Source organism: Pithys albifrons, chromosome 12 (genome assembly GCF_047495875.1).
Source record: "Pithys albifrons albifrons isolate INPA30051 chromosome 12, PitAlb_v1, whole genome shotgun sequence".
In the NCBI taxonomy this organism is placed as follows: Eukaryota; Metazoa; Chordata; class Aves; order Passeriformes; family Thamnophilidae; genus Pithys; species Pithys albifrons.
This window is the reverse complement of record NC_092469.1, coordinates 7,212,292-7,229,578: the sequence shown is the minus strand read 5'-3', so window position 1 is coordinate 7,229,578 and position 17,287 is coordinate 7,212,292. Positions and strand designations below refer to the sequence as shown.

Below are 17,287 nucleotides of genomic sequence, written 5' to 3'. Positions count from 1 at the left end.
AATAACAATATGAAAATACGAGGGACCAGCATGCAGATTCTGCTCTTTGTGGGGTGCCTGCAAAATTAAGTGATCATTATAAATAGGAGGCAAAATTGGCATTTTATCTGTCTCATACGCTGTAATTAAGTAGCTGATTTCTTCCTGATGTAGCAGCAGTAGTGGCTATGGAAAGAAGGAGAAAGGGTAATAGTCTTTCCAATCAGTTCTGGGAGGCTGCCTTGCACAGGAAAATAAAGATATAAAGTATAGAAAGTGTAGGTGACAAGGGAACAGAGGAGTCAGTGATAAGGGCTAAAATGAGACTTTTGATTTGCAGACAGATTGAAAAGGATGTTGAAATGTTTGGGTGGAATAAAAAAGAGTGGGGCAGTTGGGATACCTGAGGGCAGAAGCAAGGAACTTGGATGCATGAGTTCAGCCAACTGTTTTGGAAGGTATTTTTGTGTGAAGGTATTTTTAACATTCTGGACTGATTTTAACATTAAAATTCAGGTGCAGAATTAAAGGAACACACTTCTTGAAGAAAAACAGGCCAATTTTTGTGGTAGTTGCTGAACAGTTACCAGAGAAGCCACCATCCTGCCCTTCTCACGTGCTCTGATGGTGATGCTTACAGGGAACACTCAGGTTGCTCTGCCAACCCCATGCTTAGCCTGAGTGAGGAGAGGCACCTCCTGTGACTGTTTTCTGCAGTGTGAAGGCTGTTCCTTAAGTTCCCTGATACAATCCTGGCCGTTTTCCCTAGGGTATAATGGGGACTTGTAGGAGCATCTTTAAAGAGGCTTTGCCAAGCGTGTTAAATTGTGTATTTGGGTAATGTCATGTGTAGATGTACATGTTTCATACTTGCTAATTCAGGGAGTGCTATTCATGCTGTGCACTGGATAATGTAAAATCCTGTAGAAATAGTAATATGGGAGAATATAATTAAAACTATATGATGTGGCTGTACCAAAGAACTTAACTGAAGCCATAAAGGAAACCATTTTTTTTGCCAGTTTTAAACTTTTCATACTTGCCTCTTTTTTTTTGGTAGAACTAGCATTTTCTTAATGTTGGTGTTTGTAAATAACTTTCTAAGCTTCTTAGATGGGGGAAGTTTCCCTTTCCTTCCTTCCTGAGTTGTTCTACATACATAATGTTGGAGAAAAATGTACCAAGCAGGATCTGACATCCTGAGAGAGGTGAGGCTGTCACAGCTCCATGTTCCCAGGTCCGACCAGCAAAGAGGCTGAAGGTGTATTGCAACTAGGCACATGCATATACCACATAAAGATATATATATATATATATACATACACAGAGCTGGTGACAAAGAGCAGCAAGTACAGAGTGCTTGCACAAATTCAGGAACCACCAAGAGCAGCTTCATCCTGGTGTTTTCTCTGGCTAGAATGGATGTCTGCTAGTGAGAATGCATGTGTGTGTATATGTATATTTAGCATATATATATAAATAAAACATACATACACAGAAGGTGCACCCCTACAGCAGCTCTGCTCAGACACATGATCTGCCCATCAGCTCCCTCCCTCTGTTTGGGTTCCTGCCATCCTGCTCTTCTGGGCTTGTGATGGGCTGATGGCCCTGAGGAGCAGCTTCTGCTTCAGGGGGAGGTTTGGCACCCTTGCTGACTAACAGAGGGCACATTGAGGACTGCCCATGGCTCTGGTGCTCCACTCTCAGGGCTGGCTAGGGCTGCCATTGCTGCCTGTCCCCACAGGGTCTCCCTTTTTCTCCCTGGAGTGTCTGGCATCTCCTCTCTTCTCCCTGAACCCTTCAGTGGGTCTCACTTGGACACTTTCACGGAGTCCATCTGGACCTGCTGCAGGATGGAGCAAAGACAACCTGAGGTCTTCTCCAAGAAGCCCCTGCAGAGGCTGGGGGAGGAATACGGATGTGTAGGAATTATCCCACTCGAACTTGTACAACTGGCAGCCATATGTGTAAGCAAACAAAGTTTTACTGCTTCTCTAAAAGAGATGGGTTTAAAAGCTTTATATTCTTGCCAGTTGGCTAAGAAGCGAGCAAGGAACAATAGATTCAAGCTGAAATAATTTGCATTTATGATGAAGACAAGGAATATCTACCTTGCATTTTCCTAAAAAAGAAAAATTAAACCCCATTTTTAATTAACTGATAAACTATTAATCAAATTTTTGCAATGTTAGGTGACACATTATTCATTTAGATAGAATGACTGTGAACTTAAACTAATCAAATCTGATTTGCCCACATATGCTTGATTGAAATACATTTTAACTAGCATATACAAAGAGAAAATCTTGGATTTCTTACCTAATCTTCAGAGTATACTGCTGAGTTAATAAGGGCAGTTTTTTTTAAATGAGACCACCATTTCTTAATCTGCATATCAAAATCAAGAGCAACTTAATTGCAAAACACATATTCCTGAAATCTAATCATTATACTGCTTTAGGGTATTTTATTGAAGCATGTTAAATTATGGACAGAATATTAATGATGAAGCTAATCAAACCCAATTAGTCACTTCTAACAATAGTCACATAAATATACAAGTCAGGTACTAAAGTAGTGTAGGTATGGTTTTAAGTTTTTTTAATATAAAATTTATGTGGTATATATGAATTATATACTTGTTATTTTTAATCTAAAAAACTAGGACAAGTCATTTCAAAGAAAATGTGATATGCCAGAAGACAATGGGACTTGTCCCTTACCATTAGAACTGACAGTCCTGATTTCTGAATGTATAAATGTTGCTCTGACATGAGGTTGATGGGTACATGGTTAATAGGACAGAAGGGTGGATCTGCCTGGGCTCCCAAATGTGGGAAGTCGGATGTGCACGTGCAGTTTTCTCTCCCCTTGTGTTGTGACTACTCTGACTGCACAAACTGGTCGTCTGTGTGTACAGTCTAATCTCAGGCTGCATGGTACAAGATTTGCATATGCTGCTATAATAACTGTAGGATATAATAATTACACATGTATTGTGTCTGCATTAGAAATCAGCATCTTCCTTTAAGCTTGGATACAGCATCTTGTAGAGATGTAAGCGCAGTGCTTATCTTTATGCTGATTTGTTTGTGTGTACTTTGATATTTTGGGTGGCTTTCAGTTTGTTTCAGCTTCCTACTTGATAATTATGAGAGGGCAGCTGTCATCTTACTTTAGGTCTATCCACTCCATCAGAAAATCCACACAATGCAGGGGTCACAGATGACCTTCTACTGATGTATCTTTTGAAAGATGATGTGTTTTGAAAATCCTTTTAAACTGCAACTCTTACAGCTTCCATAATTATTCAGGTCACATAAAAGAATGACTTAGCATATTTATAACCCCTCTTTGCACTTTCAGATTTAAGGACATGTATTCTCTAATTTGTAATCATCTAATTTTAAAAAGGGGTATCCATAAATAATGGGTATGGTTTTAGTGCCAGACAGGGAAGCCCTGACAGGATTTGTGATGCTGCTGGTGCCAGTGGCTGTGCTGTGTCAGGGAACGGAGCAGCATTTTCCTCCCACAAGCCATAAGTGCTGGTGGCTCAGTCACTTCACTTCTGCTTGGCCCCACGTAGGACTGTCACAGGCCAGGTGTGAGGGCTAGCCAGGGTGCTGGGGAAGAAGGGGCTGGGAAGCCTCCCCTGCTAGATTTCATGGCAAATGGGTCTCAGGTGATGAGCAAGGAGAGCAGCTGCCACAGGGAGCGAGGCAGGAAGGGGACAGCATGGCTTTCATAGGGAGTGGGTGGGCACAGCTTCAGGGGTTGGAGTCACAAAGGGGCACCAGCAAGGGTAAGGGATAGTTTTTTTTTAACCATCACATGGCTCTGTGGTAGGGAGCAGGTTGCTGTGTGAGGGGCCACCTGGCAAACATCTGTCTGGGAGCAGATTTGTGGCTCCCAGGGAGGTGGCTGAGGCACAGCTCCTGGAGGGTGTTACCTGTGCCCCCATGGGTGAACCTTGCTTTTCCACTCTAATTCCTTCTTTAATAACAAGATCACATACAGGTGCTTATGCTAGAACCCAGCCAAACCACACTGGCTGCTGTGTCCAGAAAATAGCTCTGTATCAGAGGTCTGGGCAGTCCCTCCAGAGATGCTTGTTGGGAAACAGCCCTTGTCCATCGATGATTGTGTTGGCAGCAAGAAACAGCAAGCCCTTGCAAACCATCTGTAATGTCACTGGGATCTGCAGAGGGTTTTCTCAAATTAGTGTAAGATTTGTTGAAATCCACTTCTATGAAAAGAAAATATTTCAGTGAAATAAAAGCTGCTGTTAAAAGTAGCACTAGAGCTTTAGATTTAGACAAGATTTATATTTCTACCTACTATGCAATTCCAAATTGGTTTGTCATAAATAGTGCTCATGTCCACAAAAACAAGCTGAGACACCAAGGGCTATCTGAGCTGATACATGCTTACATGCTTTTTAATGTGAGTATATAGCTTTTTCAGAAAGGAATCAAAAGCTTCTGGCAAGTTTGAAAAGGGAGATGACTGATACTGTATTGTAAGTAGGGAAATTAAGACTTCCTCTACTCCTTCATAAATTCTTCTGGAAAGCTGCCTATGCTCTAAAGGCCGCAGGCTGTTTTATTCTATCTTTCATTATAAAAAGAAGATTGAGAAGTGACTCAATTATAAAGTATAAGCACCTTCGAAGAAAAATACAGGGTATCAGGGAGCTTTTTCAGCTAGCAGGGAAATGTGTCACAAGAACCAACGTCTGAAAACTGAAGCTGAAATCAGAAATAAAGCTGCTGTTTCAAAGTACCCACTGGAACTCTCTGCTGGGATTCACAATGGGTCTTGGTGTCTTCAGACCATCACAAGGTGCCTTTGAACATTATTTAGTTTTGTAGAGGCTATTAATCAAATTCTAAGTATTAAATTCAAGGGTATTTTCATTGTCCAGAAGCTTTTGCTGTGTGAGTGAGCATAGCTGACCTAATAATCCTTTCTTGCCTTGACATCTCAAGACCTGTGCATTATACTTCCTTGTCCACTACAGCTGAAATTCAACAAATATTTGGTGCTGTCTTGGGAGGACAAGAGGAAGTTACAATTTCCTTGATTATTCTAGCATTTCAATTGCAAAATGAAGTGTTGTCCCAACCAAATGAACATGTGCAACTAAAGAATTCAGTTTTATTTGCTCTCATTCACAAATAATATCTCATTGCTTGTATTATGGCTACATTAAGAGTTAATTTTCTCCAAAGTCTGAGTTTGTGCAATACTTCAAATGCACTGCAGCTGTGTGTACTCGGCAGTGGCTGCCTGGCCTTTGCCAAGGGGACAGGGACTGTCTGTGCAACCCCTCGGACAAGGACGTGCCTGTCTTGCCCAGACAGCTGAGTGTCTGGGGGTGTTGGAGATGTGGGAGGCAGAAAATTAGCTCATAGTGTGTGGAACCTGGGGGAAGACCCACTTCAACTATAGCTTACTATAGTGTTTTATAAGAATAAATGGGGCACTGCAAACTAGCTTCAGCTTATCAGCTGGGTGGTTATTACATCATGCCTATAGTGAAAAAACAAAAATCCTCTGCTCTAGCTAAACTAGTTCAGCATGGCTTGAGTACAGCTCTGCTCCACTGTGGGACTCTTTGGACCCAGCAAGCTGCATAGAGTGGTGTTTGAATTCATCAGTGTTTCAAAAGAACATTAAAATTTAACAAGTACAATTAACTAAAAAATCTATATCTAAATAGCATAGAGGTAGTGATAAAAAGGAGGTAATTCAGGCCAAGATGCTGCATTAACTTCCCTGTGAAATGGACCTTTCAGACAGAATGGAGCCTGGCTGAAGTCACTGAACTAATGCCAGTTTCTATACTCACAGCCCAAGGAGCCTGTGTCTTGGTTTAGAGGGGTGTCCTAGCCTGCTTTTTAACATGTGGTTGGGGTTTTTTGTTTTGTTTTTTAACAGAAGTTCAAAAAAACGGAAATAAAAACAAAAAAACTCACAAAGGAAAAAAGCCAACTTTGTAGGGTGGACTTTTCGTGCTAGTACTACAAAGGTATTTTGCTGCTAGAATCATTTTTCTGGAAAGCTTGTATCTTCTCCACCAGATCCACTGAAATGAGGCAAGAGCATGGCCGACCCATGCATTACTCCAACTTTATCAGTGACTTTATTAAGGTTAGTTTCTATCTCTGATAACAGAATTTTGTTTTTCTTAGGTGAGGTGAAAGTTCTGAAATAGAAAAAAACATTAATTCCATATGACGTTGCATGATTCATTAAAAGTGTCTGTTGCAGCAAGACTAACAAAGTCTGCCCTGTGCTACCTTCTTCCCACCTCATGCTGAAACACCTGCAAAATGCTAATGAAACAAAGCTCAGATCCCTTGAATTCATTTAATTGTGGATGAAATGAAAATGCTTACACTATATTGTAGAGTACTCTGCAAACACTGAGTCACCACAGTGAATTGTCAGTTCTCCTGAGAAAATTACTGAAAATCATTATTCTGTGATTTATTTCCCTGGCAGTTTATCTAAAAATAAAAATCAGACCCAGATTTCCTCAAAGCCTCCACTTCTCAGCTGTTTCAAAACTGAAAGTTAATAGTGAAAGCTGCTGCCTGACAGTTTTAAATCCTTTTTCGTATGTGAGCTGGGGCTATGCAGCATTAGTAGCTCCCAGGGTGTGCAGGAGCTGGTGAGAGCTGTGAGCATGGCCATCTGCACAGACCATTCCTAACTGGCAGTCTGCACAGACCATTCCTAACTGGCAGTCTGCACAGACCATTCCTAACTGGCAGTTCTACATTGTGTGTTTCCCCTGCCTTTCATCTCAGAAAAACACGGCAGGATTGCAGGTTGAGGTATCATGGAGTAACTCCTCTGGGAGAGTCTCCTCCTTGGCTCCTGGATTACAGTAAGGTTAATTGGGAGGCTTGGATGTAAAGAAGGGCTGGAGAAGGGTTTGTTGCTATTCAGTGTCCTGCTCTTTACAGCTGTGTGGGAATGACACGTCCTCCTGCTGAGAGCTGGGAATTGCCAGATGTTTGCACCCAAGTTTCCAAGCTCTACAGGTCCGGGCAGACCTGGTTGGACTGTAAAGATTTGTCCACGCACCCTTTTTGGGACGTATGGGTTAAAGCAGGGGCTCAGAATAAAAACCTGACTCTATTGAAATGAGTGGCAAAAATCCCATTCACTCTGGATTGTCAAAGCCCCCTAAGATTTGTGTTCTGTTAATAATTATTACTTGTACATAAAAGTAAACTTCTATATTTAAAACTTATAACTTGGCAACCACAGAATGCACATGTCTGTAATGAATAACCATGTGAGCTTATTACTCCATCTCTCCTCCATTCTCATCCTTTTCTACATTTTACCTGCTATTCATCTGTCCAAATTTTAGACCGTAAGGTCTTTTGGGCAGAGACCATTTTTTCTGCTGTCAGAACAAAGCACCTCTATGGCTCTGTGTTAAACAAGGTAAGTATTTTAAATCTGGCAAAACAAATGTTCCTGCGTTTGACAGTTTCTGAACACGAATGCAAGTGATCAGGCATGCGTGTCTAGAGATGTGCTTTCTACATACACATATTGTTTCCTTTTAAAGACATCTGCATCTGCTGAATTCAGTCCAGAATTTGGCCTAGAAGTTTACCATTATTATGCCTCAATTCAGCAAAGCGTGACTGTAGAGAGACTTAAAATTAAGTATACATGTAAGTGCTTTGTTGGATGGAGGCCTTTAAGATTTTGTGCATTTATGCTCTTGTAATTTTAAAATGAAACATATTATTGAAAGTCGTCAGTTCCTTATGCTGTCACTTCCTCACTTATTTTGATTCATTATATATAAATACATGTCTCCTAAATTCTAGATGTTTTTGAAAACAAATTCAAAATACATTGAAATCAAATGTAAAAGTAGTATCTGCTCTTCACTGAGCTACAATAATGCCCTCTGTTCACCAGCATCACTTCTGTATTTAAACAGCAACACCCCTATTAAGGCCCTCTGTGTCAAAAACTTGGCTTTTAGTCAAGAGCAAAGATGTCTGCTCCAAAGTGGGGGCTTCTTCATGCACAAGCAGCCCTACCTTCTTTGCTTCCTGAGGGCAGTAAATGTTGCTGTATCGCTGTTCACTGAGCTACCACCACTGATCAAGAGTCTTGCTGAGCAGGTGTTCAGAAGTGCTGCCCTTCCAGTCCTGCCATCATGGGTGATGACAGATTGGCTGTTGGTTGGACCTGCTTTTGGGATAACTATAATTTTCCAAGCAAATTTAAACCATGGGAGTGCCAGCTCAAGGATGCCTGCCAGCTGCTGCTGTAGCAGTGGAGCAGCTTTGCATGGGACTTTGAAACAGAAATAAGGGTAAGATGGCCAGGCAGTGCCTTCCTTGCAATGTAACCCAATAAATGTGTGTAAACAGATACTGATTAAGGCTTGTCAGGTAAATTGATATGATGTCCAGTTGAGGTTGATTAAAATAGTTTGAATGTCTTCAAAACTATTAGGCAACTAGATAATTTGATATGGCAAAGGATATGGAAATACCTACTTATCCTTTGCATAGAAGGAGTCTAATCATCCCAATTTGTTGTGTTTTTTTAAAATCAGATCTATTTGTATATGTGTCCTGAAAACATAGACTGTATCTTTGGAAGAATTCTGCTCTTAGGGACCCATGGCTGCTTGTCTAAAGAGTTGGGGTCATCTTACTTAGGTTTGCTCAAGTGTTTGTGGTTTACATAATTCCAAATACACCCTTAAATTCTTTAATTTCTTTTCTTTCCCTAAATAATAATCATAAACATCTAGGAGGAATCGTTAGGTGTCAGAAAATATGAAGACAACTGACGTTTTTACATTTCCTTTGCTAAAGATGCTGAGTGAGTTCAACAAGAAGTGGATTTACACGACTGAGCCTAAAGATCTCCATTTTAAGTGCCACCTGCAGTGGTAGTTTATGAGATGAAGTTTGCTCTCCTAGAAGTTATAATGAGACCACCCAGCCCCAATTACATATGTCATGGATTAGAATTCAGATGGTAATAATTTCTCACTATTACCAAGGCCAGATTGGATCTGGTTATGCAAAAAAGTTCCAATCATGCTATGACTCTCCTCAGTCTACAGCTTACAGATAAACTCTTTCTTAGAACAGTTATCTGATGTTTTCCTCCCTCAAGGAGATTCTGTGATCAGGTGGGTGCTTTCCTTGAAGCTACAAGGACTGTCTCTGTAACTGGGATTACATGCTTAAGAGAGGACATGCAAGAATGAATTGTAATATGCTTTTGGTTTGTAGAAGAAGAAGTAGAGGACTGTGGTTTCTGGCTTCCTTCAGTTTGCCATATTCCCATCCCAGTCTTTTTGTTAAAAATTAATGTAATGCTCAGTATCATTTGGGATTTTAGTGAGAGGAATTAAACAAAACTGGTAGGATATCCGGACACCAAAGATGTTTTCAGCAACAAAATGCAGTGTTGTAAAGTAGAACAAATGTCAAGAAACAAAACAAAAGGTGAAACAAAAGAGAAGCTGAATGATAGGGAAGCAGGCCTAAGCTTGTCAGGGAAATGCCCTATTTTCATATGAGTACATTTGTTAAAGTGTATAAATAAGTATATGTAAATATATGTAAATAGTTCCCTGAAGTGAATAAGAAATTACAATTACAAGGATAGACAAAGTTATTAATTGAAAGTAATGATAAACCCAACCTTTGTAGTTACAAGCTTTACTTCAGCTGCAGAAACTCAGGTAAAAAGTTTGGGAAGCAAACTGGGGCTGCCATGCTGGCTTGCTGCAGTGTAGAGACAAGAATCCACTTATTCAGAGAAATGCCACCTGATCCCGCATTGACAAAGGCAGTGAAAGCCCAGTTAGCAGGTACACCTTTGGGTCTGCAGCCTGGAAACCAAAGGAACATCTTAGACATTAACAGCATCAAACTGGCTGCCTCTGCTACAGCAAAAATAATGGTGTATAACCTGCTCTTGATCAACAATGAGCAGAAAAACTTCCCCAGTAGCAGAGTATTTAACAAGGGCACTTTTGTTAGAGAATTCGCTGTGGCTCTGGCCCAGGTGGCTCATGCCTGGACCTGAAGCAAGACCTGTATTTTAAACACACTGTCATGGTCTGAACTGTAGCAGCCTGATTTTAGCTTGTGCAAGTGAAGTGCAGGTCTTCATACAAATTTTATGTGCTACCAGCTTTGGTTTGTGTGTGAGTGTTTGCTGGTTCCTATGTAACTTTGTTCTCTCACAAAGGAGTTTGTGACCCAAACCCTAGCAAAGAAGTCTTGGATTGGGGGGGGGAGGGCCTAAATCTGCTCCTTGGGTCTGTATAAGGGCTGCTCTCATGCTGCCACTGGCATCACCACCAAATGGATACAAGTGTAAATAGTTTGGGAGAAAGACATCCTTAATGTCACAATCTTCTCTTTAATGGAATGTGCATTTGGTACTGTCTGTTTAACAAGCTAAAAGAACAGATTCCATAGTATCCCTCATACAAACCTCAGAACTTGACTATCCTTTGACTAATGCAGGTACAAACCACCACTGAAGTCAACAGAGTTATTCCAGCTTTAATTCTGGGACATATGAGAGGAGATTGAGGCCCTTAAGGTATTTGGTATCTAGGCTATCTTTACTGATACACTGCCATGATCAGAAAGCTCTTCTTCTTTACAGGGAAAAGATGAGGGGAAAAAGCAAAGTGACACTAATCTTTTCCGAGTCAGTCTTTCCTCTTGGGTGTGACTATATGCAGAAAAGCTGGGATTTCCAGGTGATACTAATCAAAGATGGCAGAAGCAACTACAAAGCATACAAATAAAGCATCCAAGATTCATGTACTAAACCAACCATGACAGTACTCACAGTATAACAGCTAGGATAGAGTCAGCTGTGCTTCTGCAAGGGGCCTGGAACTTTATTGCATGACAGTATCATAAAAAAACTCCCTATTTTATTAGCAAAAACATAATAAGATTAAAGCACAATGCACACTGATAGTTGGCTATCCTGCCTTCCAAAGATACGATGTATTTTACATGGATGCCTTTTTTATCAGAAAAATATAATTTCTATAGATGGTGCTACAGCTTATAGTCTGTCCCATTTTTAAAAAAATAGCTGCTCCCAGATATGTCTGGTAATGTGTATGTGTGCCTGCATAGGTATGGGTGATTTATGACAATTTTTTGTATCTTGACTAAATCCAATACACAAATTCAGGGTCCTCCTCATCACTATCAATGTATAAACATAATACACTGTACTGATGGACTTTAAGGTCCAGTAGCTTCAACCATAAGGTAACAGAAAATCAGGCCCCTTGTTCTCCCTGAAGAGAGACAAATAAACATCAACCTACTTAATCCTGTTGAAAAACTGAACCCGAGGGAATGTTAGTTTGATGGTTTTCAGGTATCACAGTGTTAAACATGGGATACTTGTGTGGATGGATGGCAAGGGAGAGGCTGAGTTGGTGACACTGAGCAGATAAATATTTAGCTGTCACCTAGTGGCCCTAAACCTACATTTTAAGCATGAGTTGAAGCCTCTTTCCTTTCCCTAATGAGGAAAGGCAGGAGAGAGGAACATGTTAATATCAGTACTATGTGCTGATGTTTTGGAGCAACAACCACATAATAACCTTGTTCTATGTCTGGACAATGAAAGGTATCTAGTAGTTTGACTCCATTGTCATCATCCAAACAAAAACTACTGGCTGTGTCAGGCTGATTAAACTGAAGGAGATGCAGGCTTTGGCCGCAGTTCTGCAGGCATTGCAGAGCTTCACTCGTCTAAGAGTTGCCTTCCAGATTTACCAAAGGAGAGGACTCATAGTTTCATAATTTTTGCAAGAGGAATCTATAAAAGGTCGCAATGGCAACCCACAGAGTATTCATTAGAAAAGTTAATAGTGATCTTGCTCAGAATAAGACTTTTCAATAGAAAAAAGTACTCAAGTATTGCTGGTGGAGTGGAGAAAAATTTCTTAAATATTTGCTGGGGCACTTATCCTCTTGACAAGTCACAGCAACAAGGAAAGACTTTTAATCTTTCAAAAGAATTTAAGAATCACTAAAAGTTCATAATGAGAATGCAGGGTGAGTGTTACAGCCAGAATTATATACAATTCAAAGATGGATTTGGTCGTATGGGATTTTGATTACAAGTTAGCTTTAACATGAGGATAGTGGGTTTGGGGTATTTTTTTGTTTGTTTGTTTTTTTCAACTGCAGCAATACCTTTCATAAACTGTCTATTAGAATTAGTGCTATGCTTTGATTCAAGCCTTCTATTCAGCCATGTCAATGGCAGGTTGTCTACAACCACAGTGACGTACTATACTGTAACAGCTGTAGTTAAAAAAAACCCAAACACAACAAATCACTTGAAAACATTTATTTCAGAGCCAGATCTAGGAAAAACCCCAGTAGTTCTAGTATGTACTTTTCATGCCAGAAGACCAAGTATGAAATTTCCCTAGAGCAGATCAGGGAGCCTGCTGTTGTCCTGGGGAGTTCATTCACTATTCATGTTACCAGACTGTCTCCATGTGCTGAAAACGGAGGTGGTCTTCATAGGTCATGTCTTGTTTTCCAAAGATGCAATCCTCTCACAGGAACTCTGTCTCTGGGTAACTTATTCCCTTGATAATGATGAGCTCCTTCTTGTTTTTCCCCAATACCCATTTTCCAGGCAACCCCCACACAATTGTTGCTCAGAGCACAGCTCTGCATATCTGTGTGCACATGTGTGAGCTCTGAGGATCACTGGGTTCTTAACCATCTTGTCCTCACTTGCAACTTTTTCTTGCAATCCATGTTGGTGTCATGTTTTCACCTTTGTTTTTCTCATCAGAAAGACTGGCTAGGGCATTTTCTCCCATTTGCCTCTTCCTTTTATTCTCTCCTTGCTTTCCTCTTCCCTTGTGACTGTTCTCTTAGCAGAGTGATGGTGAACAACTTTAAATGAGTATGGGAGAGGGCACAGACCTCTTTGAGCCAGGACCCTTTGCTGCAAAGCTTGACTTGACTTCTCCCAAACTTTGCTTCTAATCCTCTGCTCTCACAGGTAAAGCCAACCTGTTCATACCAAATCCCAAAACCATGACAGTGATTTCTCATTCTCATAGTTCATCCAATTTAGCCATCTTGGGGGTTGGTAGGAGCTCTGCCAGCAGTTCTGTCTTCAGCTACAGTATGGGCATGTCTGCTGAGGCCTAATCCAGCCACTTGGAAGAGAACACGTAGGCTTTGCTTATTCGCCTTTCCCTTAATTACAGAGAGTTCTCCAGAGTGTTCCCCAAGGTTTTATGAAAATCATCTGGTACAGCATCTAAAAGATTTAATGGAGTAAATAAGTAAACAAAAATCTGTGGCTTAGAAGGCCAAATTTCAATTTGATTTATTTTATATTCTATGGAGTTTCACTGGTGACAGTGGTTTTGTACAGGTTATAAGTGCTAAAGAATGTGACCCAGAGACAGGCTCCATGCTCCTCTTTGGCAAATGCTGTATCCCATCTGTTTGTTTATTAGAACATTTCTTCACTGGCAGATGAAAAATAGTATGTACAAAAGGATGCAGTAAACTATTCCATACTATCATCAGCACAACCAAACACAAGCAGCCATTACTCTGATAATGCTGTAGCCTCTCACTCACTCTGGCCAAGTGACAGAGGCCTTCAATGCAACACTTTCAGTGACTAAATGGTGTACTGGAGGCACGTGAGATGGCAAAGTCTTTGGAACAGGAACCAAGAGAAATGATTGCAGGTCTTTAGGTTCTATTTAGAAAATAGTGTCTTGTGATACAAAATTCCTACTTTGTGACTCCTCTTGTTAATTAAGGGGTTTTTTGTTGTCAGCCAAAAAAATTAAAAGCTTAAATAAGAAACTGTATCTTTATGTCATGAATCTGTTTTATCCTCCAGTCGAGATGAAATGGGATCAATTAGAGCATTTGAAATGACCTGTATTTGTAGTACCTCTTCTGTGAGTCCTGAAGTAAATTTCAGAAGAGTTTCCAAGCAGGATGAAAGCGAGTTATTTACAATGAGCGTTTAGAAGGACCACGAAGTTCATATAACCTGTTTAAACTCGAGATATCCTTTCTCTGCTGAGCTGTTTTCTGATGGCAGTATATAGCTGTCTCATCCATTCATGGGATCCAGAATCTCTCAGTGACAAATACGTGCCAGAGATTTTAGCTAACTTTCAATTATTCTTGAAGATTATGGATGTAGTTATTTCAAAAACCAAACAACCCAGCTGCAGTTGCAAATTTTTATTTGCAATATTGGAAGCTATATTAAAGTCTGGCTAAAAGCTAACTTCCAGCTTGAGTAACCATGCTTTGAAAAATTGTTTCTAAATTCCTCATCTGTAGAGCTGTAGAGGGATGGGATGGGAAACTGGATTTAGAAAATGGCATGGCACATACTATGTCATGTGTATAACACAAATAGCTGTTCTGTGGTGTATACAGGGTTAGTTCTGCTCAGGGAAAGGAAGTATTGGGTCTTTTGCAAAAGAAAACCCCATATAAAACGTAGGGAAGATGCCCATTTGTACCTCCATCTTATGACAATACCAACCTCTCTACTCTGCTGCCAAATGCATATGCAGGGTGTTCAGAAACCTCATTCACTTGATCAAGGGAGAGGTTCAGCAGTAAACCAAGGTCTATGACTGGCATCTACATGGTGTTTAGAGTGTAGAAGTTAAAATACACCTGCTTGAACAGCATCAAGCACCACATGAAGCTGCTCAGGCCTCCAGTGTGCACCGCAACCCAGCACACTGTTAGAGTGTGGCTCTCTTCCATTACCAATGTGTTACTCTGTATGTAATTTGCAAAATTATCTAATGAATTTACTGCACATAAATTACTCTCAATTGCACACCACTCGCCTCCCATGCAAGTTTTCCATGTAGGCAAGCCTGAGTGCTGCTCTAAGTGACTTTAATGTTTTGCAGTCCTCCAGGTCATGGCAGCCCACTATAGTGATAGGAGAGGGAGCAGTGGGTACAAATTGAAAGAGGGGAAATTTAGATTAGATATCAGGAATAAATTCTTTACAGTGAGGGTGGTAAGACACTGGAACAGGTTGCCCAGAGAGATTGTGGATGCCTCAACCCTGGAAGTGTTCACGGCCAGATTGGACTGGACTCCAGCAACCCGGTCTGGTGGAATTGTGAACCTCCCTGACAATGGTAGGGGTTAGAATTCGATGAGGAGATTCAGATTACATATTAAAAAGTTTTTTCACTGTTGGGATGGTCAGGCATTGGAACAGGTTGCCCAGGAAGCTGTTGGAATCACCATCCCTGAAGACAGTCATAGGGTGTCTGGATCTGGTGCTTTCTAACTTTGGTGATTCTATGATTCTATCTTTAAGGTCCCTTCCAACCCAAAGCATCCTGGGATTCCACGACAATTCACTGCCACCCACCCCTGACAGTGCCCACGGCACAGACTCGGCACCCCCGGGGCAGTCACTGCGAGAGCATCTCGCTGTCACAAAGGACACACAGCCAGCCCTGCGTGTCCGCGGCTCTGCCATCGGTGCAGGCCCACCCCAGCATTCACCGCCGCCGCTTCGCTCCCCGTGCCGAGGTCGGGCCGGCCGGACCCGCCGGGGCACCGCGGCTGCCGGGGAGCCCCGGGGAGCGCCGGGCCTGGCGCGGGGGCCGGGCCGGGCCGGGCAGGGGGTGTGGAGCGCCCGCCTCTCGCTGCTCGCAGCCGGGTGTGCCTCCCGCGGGCCGGGCGGGTACCCAGAGTGCAGCGGGCGGCGGCGGGACCCGCGGCGGCCCCACACGCACCCCCGGCCGGCGCTCCCCGGGAGCCGGGCCCAGGCGGCGGCTCGGCCCACGATGCGACACTGAGATGCTTCTTCCCCCGGCAGCGGCGGCGCCCCGGGCCCAGGCGGCGGCGGCCCCCGCGTGGATGCAGCTCTGGAGCCGGCGCTTCGCCCTGCACAAACATTTCTATAGGACTCATTCGCCCTGCTGAGGAGGTCGGCCCGGCCCGGCCCGGCCGCTGAGCCGCTCCCCGCCCGCCCCGCTCCCCCGGACACCGCCGGCCCGGCCCGGCCCGCATGGAGGCCCCCGGCGGCGGCGGCGCTCCGGCCCCACTGAGCCCCGCGCTGGTGGGGCGGCTCCGCCGGGAGCAGGAGAAGGTAAAGGGCGGGAGGGGCCGGGCTGGGGGCGCGGGGGGGGCCGGGCCGGGCCGGGCCAGGGGGTCCCGGCGGGGGCCGGGCACGTGGCCGCGTGACGTCACGGGCGGCGGGCGAGGCGGGCCGGGGGCACCGCGACCCTCGGGAGAGAGGCCAGGATTGAACCCCCGTGACCCCCGGGAGAGGGGCCGGGACTGGGGCTGAGCCTCGGGATCCCCGGGAGCGGGGCCGGGCCTTGAGGACCCGCGGGCCGCGGAGCTCCGAGGAGCGAGGCGGGAGCGGAGGCCCTGCCCTCGACCCCGGCCCGGCGCTGCCCCGCTCGCCTCGCCCGCTGCCCGCGGGGCACTCGTTCCTCCCGGCCCGGCTTGTCCGTGCCCTGCGCCATCCCGGGCCGGAGCGCCCTTGGGCCAGGTTGAAGAGCGGCTGCATCAACACTGATTGTGTTTGAAATGGGTTTGAAAGTACCAGGCTCGCCTGCAGAAGTAATCCCTGAGCGTTCGGAGGCTTGTTGCACCCAAGACCATAGCTCAGAACTCAAAATACTTCTGTTTTTTTGTACAATGCACTCATGGTCGAAGGCCAGTGGGCTCTTAGCTTAGTGAATGCTCGCAGGCCCCAGCCTTGCCTTGACCTGTGCGGGTGCAGGAGTCGCTATGGGACCAACTCGTGGTCATGTTCAATGTATTATTGACACAAGTACGTCTGCCCAGTTCACATTTCGCTACTTCTGCTCAGTATTCACACGTGATTAAAATTTTTAAAAGCTGATTCTGTGCACAGTAAAGCTCCTCAGTTACAAAGGAGGACTATATCTTCAGCCTGTATTTTGTCACATGCTGGTTTAATTTAGAAAACTGAGTAACACCTACGTAGTATAAATGTCTGAATATTGTGTGCAAAATGTGTCTACTTTTGAGTAACGCACTAGATCATTACTCAAAGGTCTGCACTGCCAGCTGAGTGTTAATGTGAATGAACAGTAAGGGGATCTGCTGGAAACTCTACGTTGTCCATTCTGCATGGAGAGTAACCCATGATACCAATAATTGGTGATAGTGAATTGTCTGCTTTTGCTCCTTCAGTCAGTTTTGAGGGTGGTGGAATCTGGTGAAGA

At 43.4% G+C, this 17,287-nt stretch overlaps 1 protein-coding gene across 1 annotated transcript in view; it reads left to right on the top strand.

Annotated features, from left to right (window-relative positions):
• The first annotated feature begins 15,745 nt into the window (after positions 1-15,745).
• URI1 (URI1 prefoldin like chaperone) overlaps positions 15,746-17,287 on the top strand; it is a 40,903-nt gene continuing 39,361 nt past the window's right edge. The window contains exon 1 of the mRNA XM_071567903.1: positions 15,746-16,176. Coding sequence (XP_071424004.1) covers positions 16,096-16,176 — 81 coding nt within the window. The 5' untranslated portion in view covers positions 15,746-16,095. The remainder of the gene's footprint in view (positions 16,177-17,287) is intronic.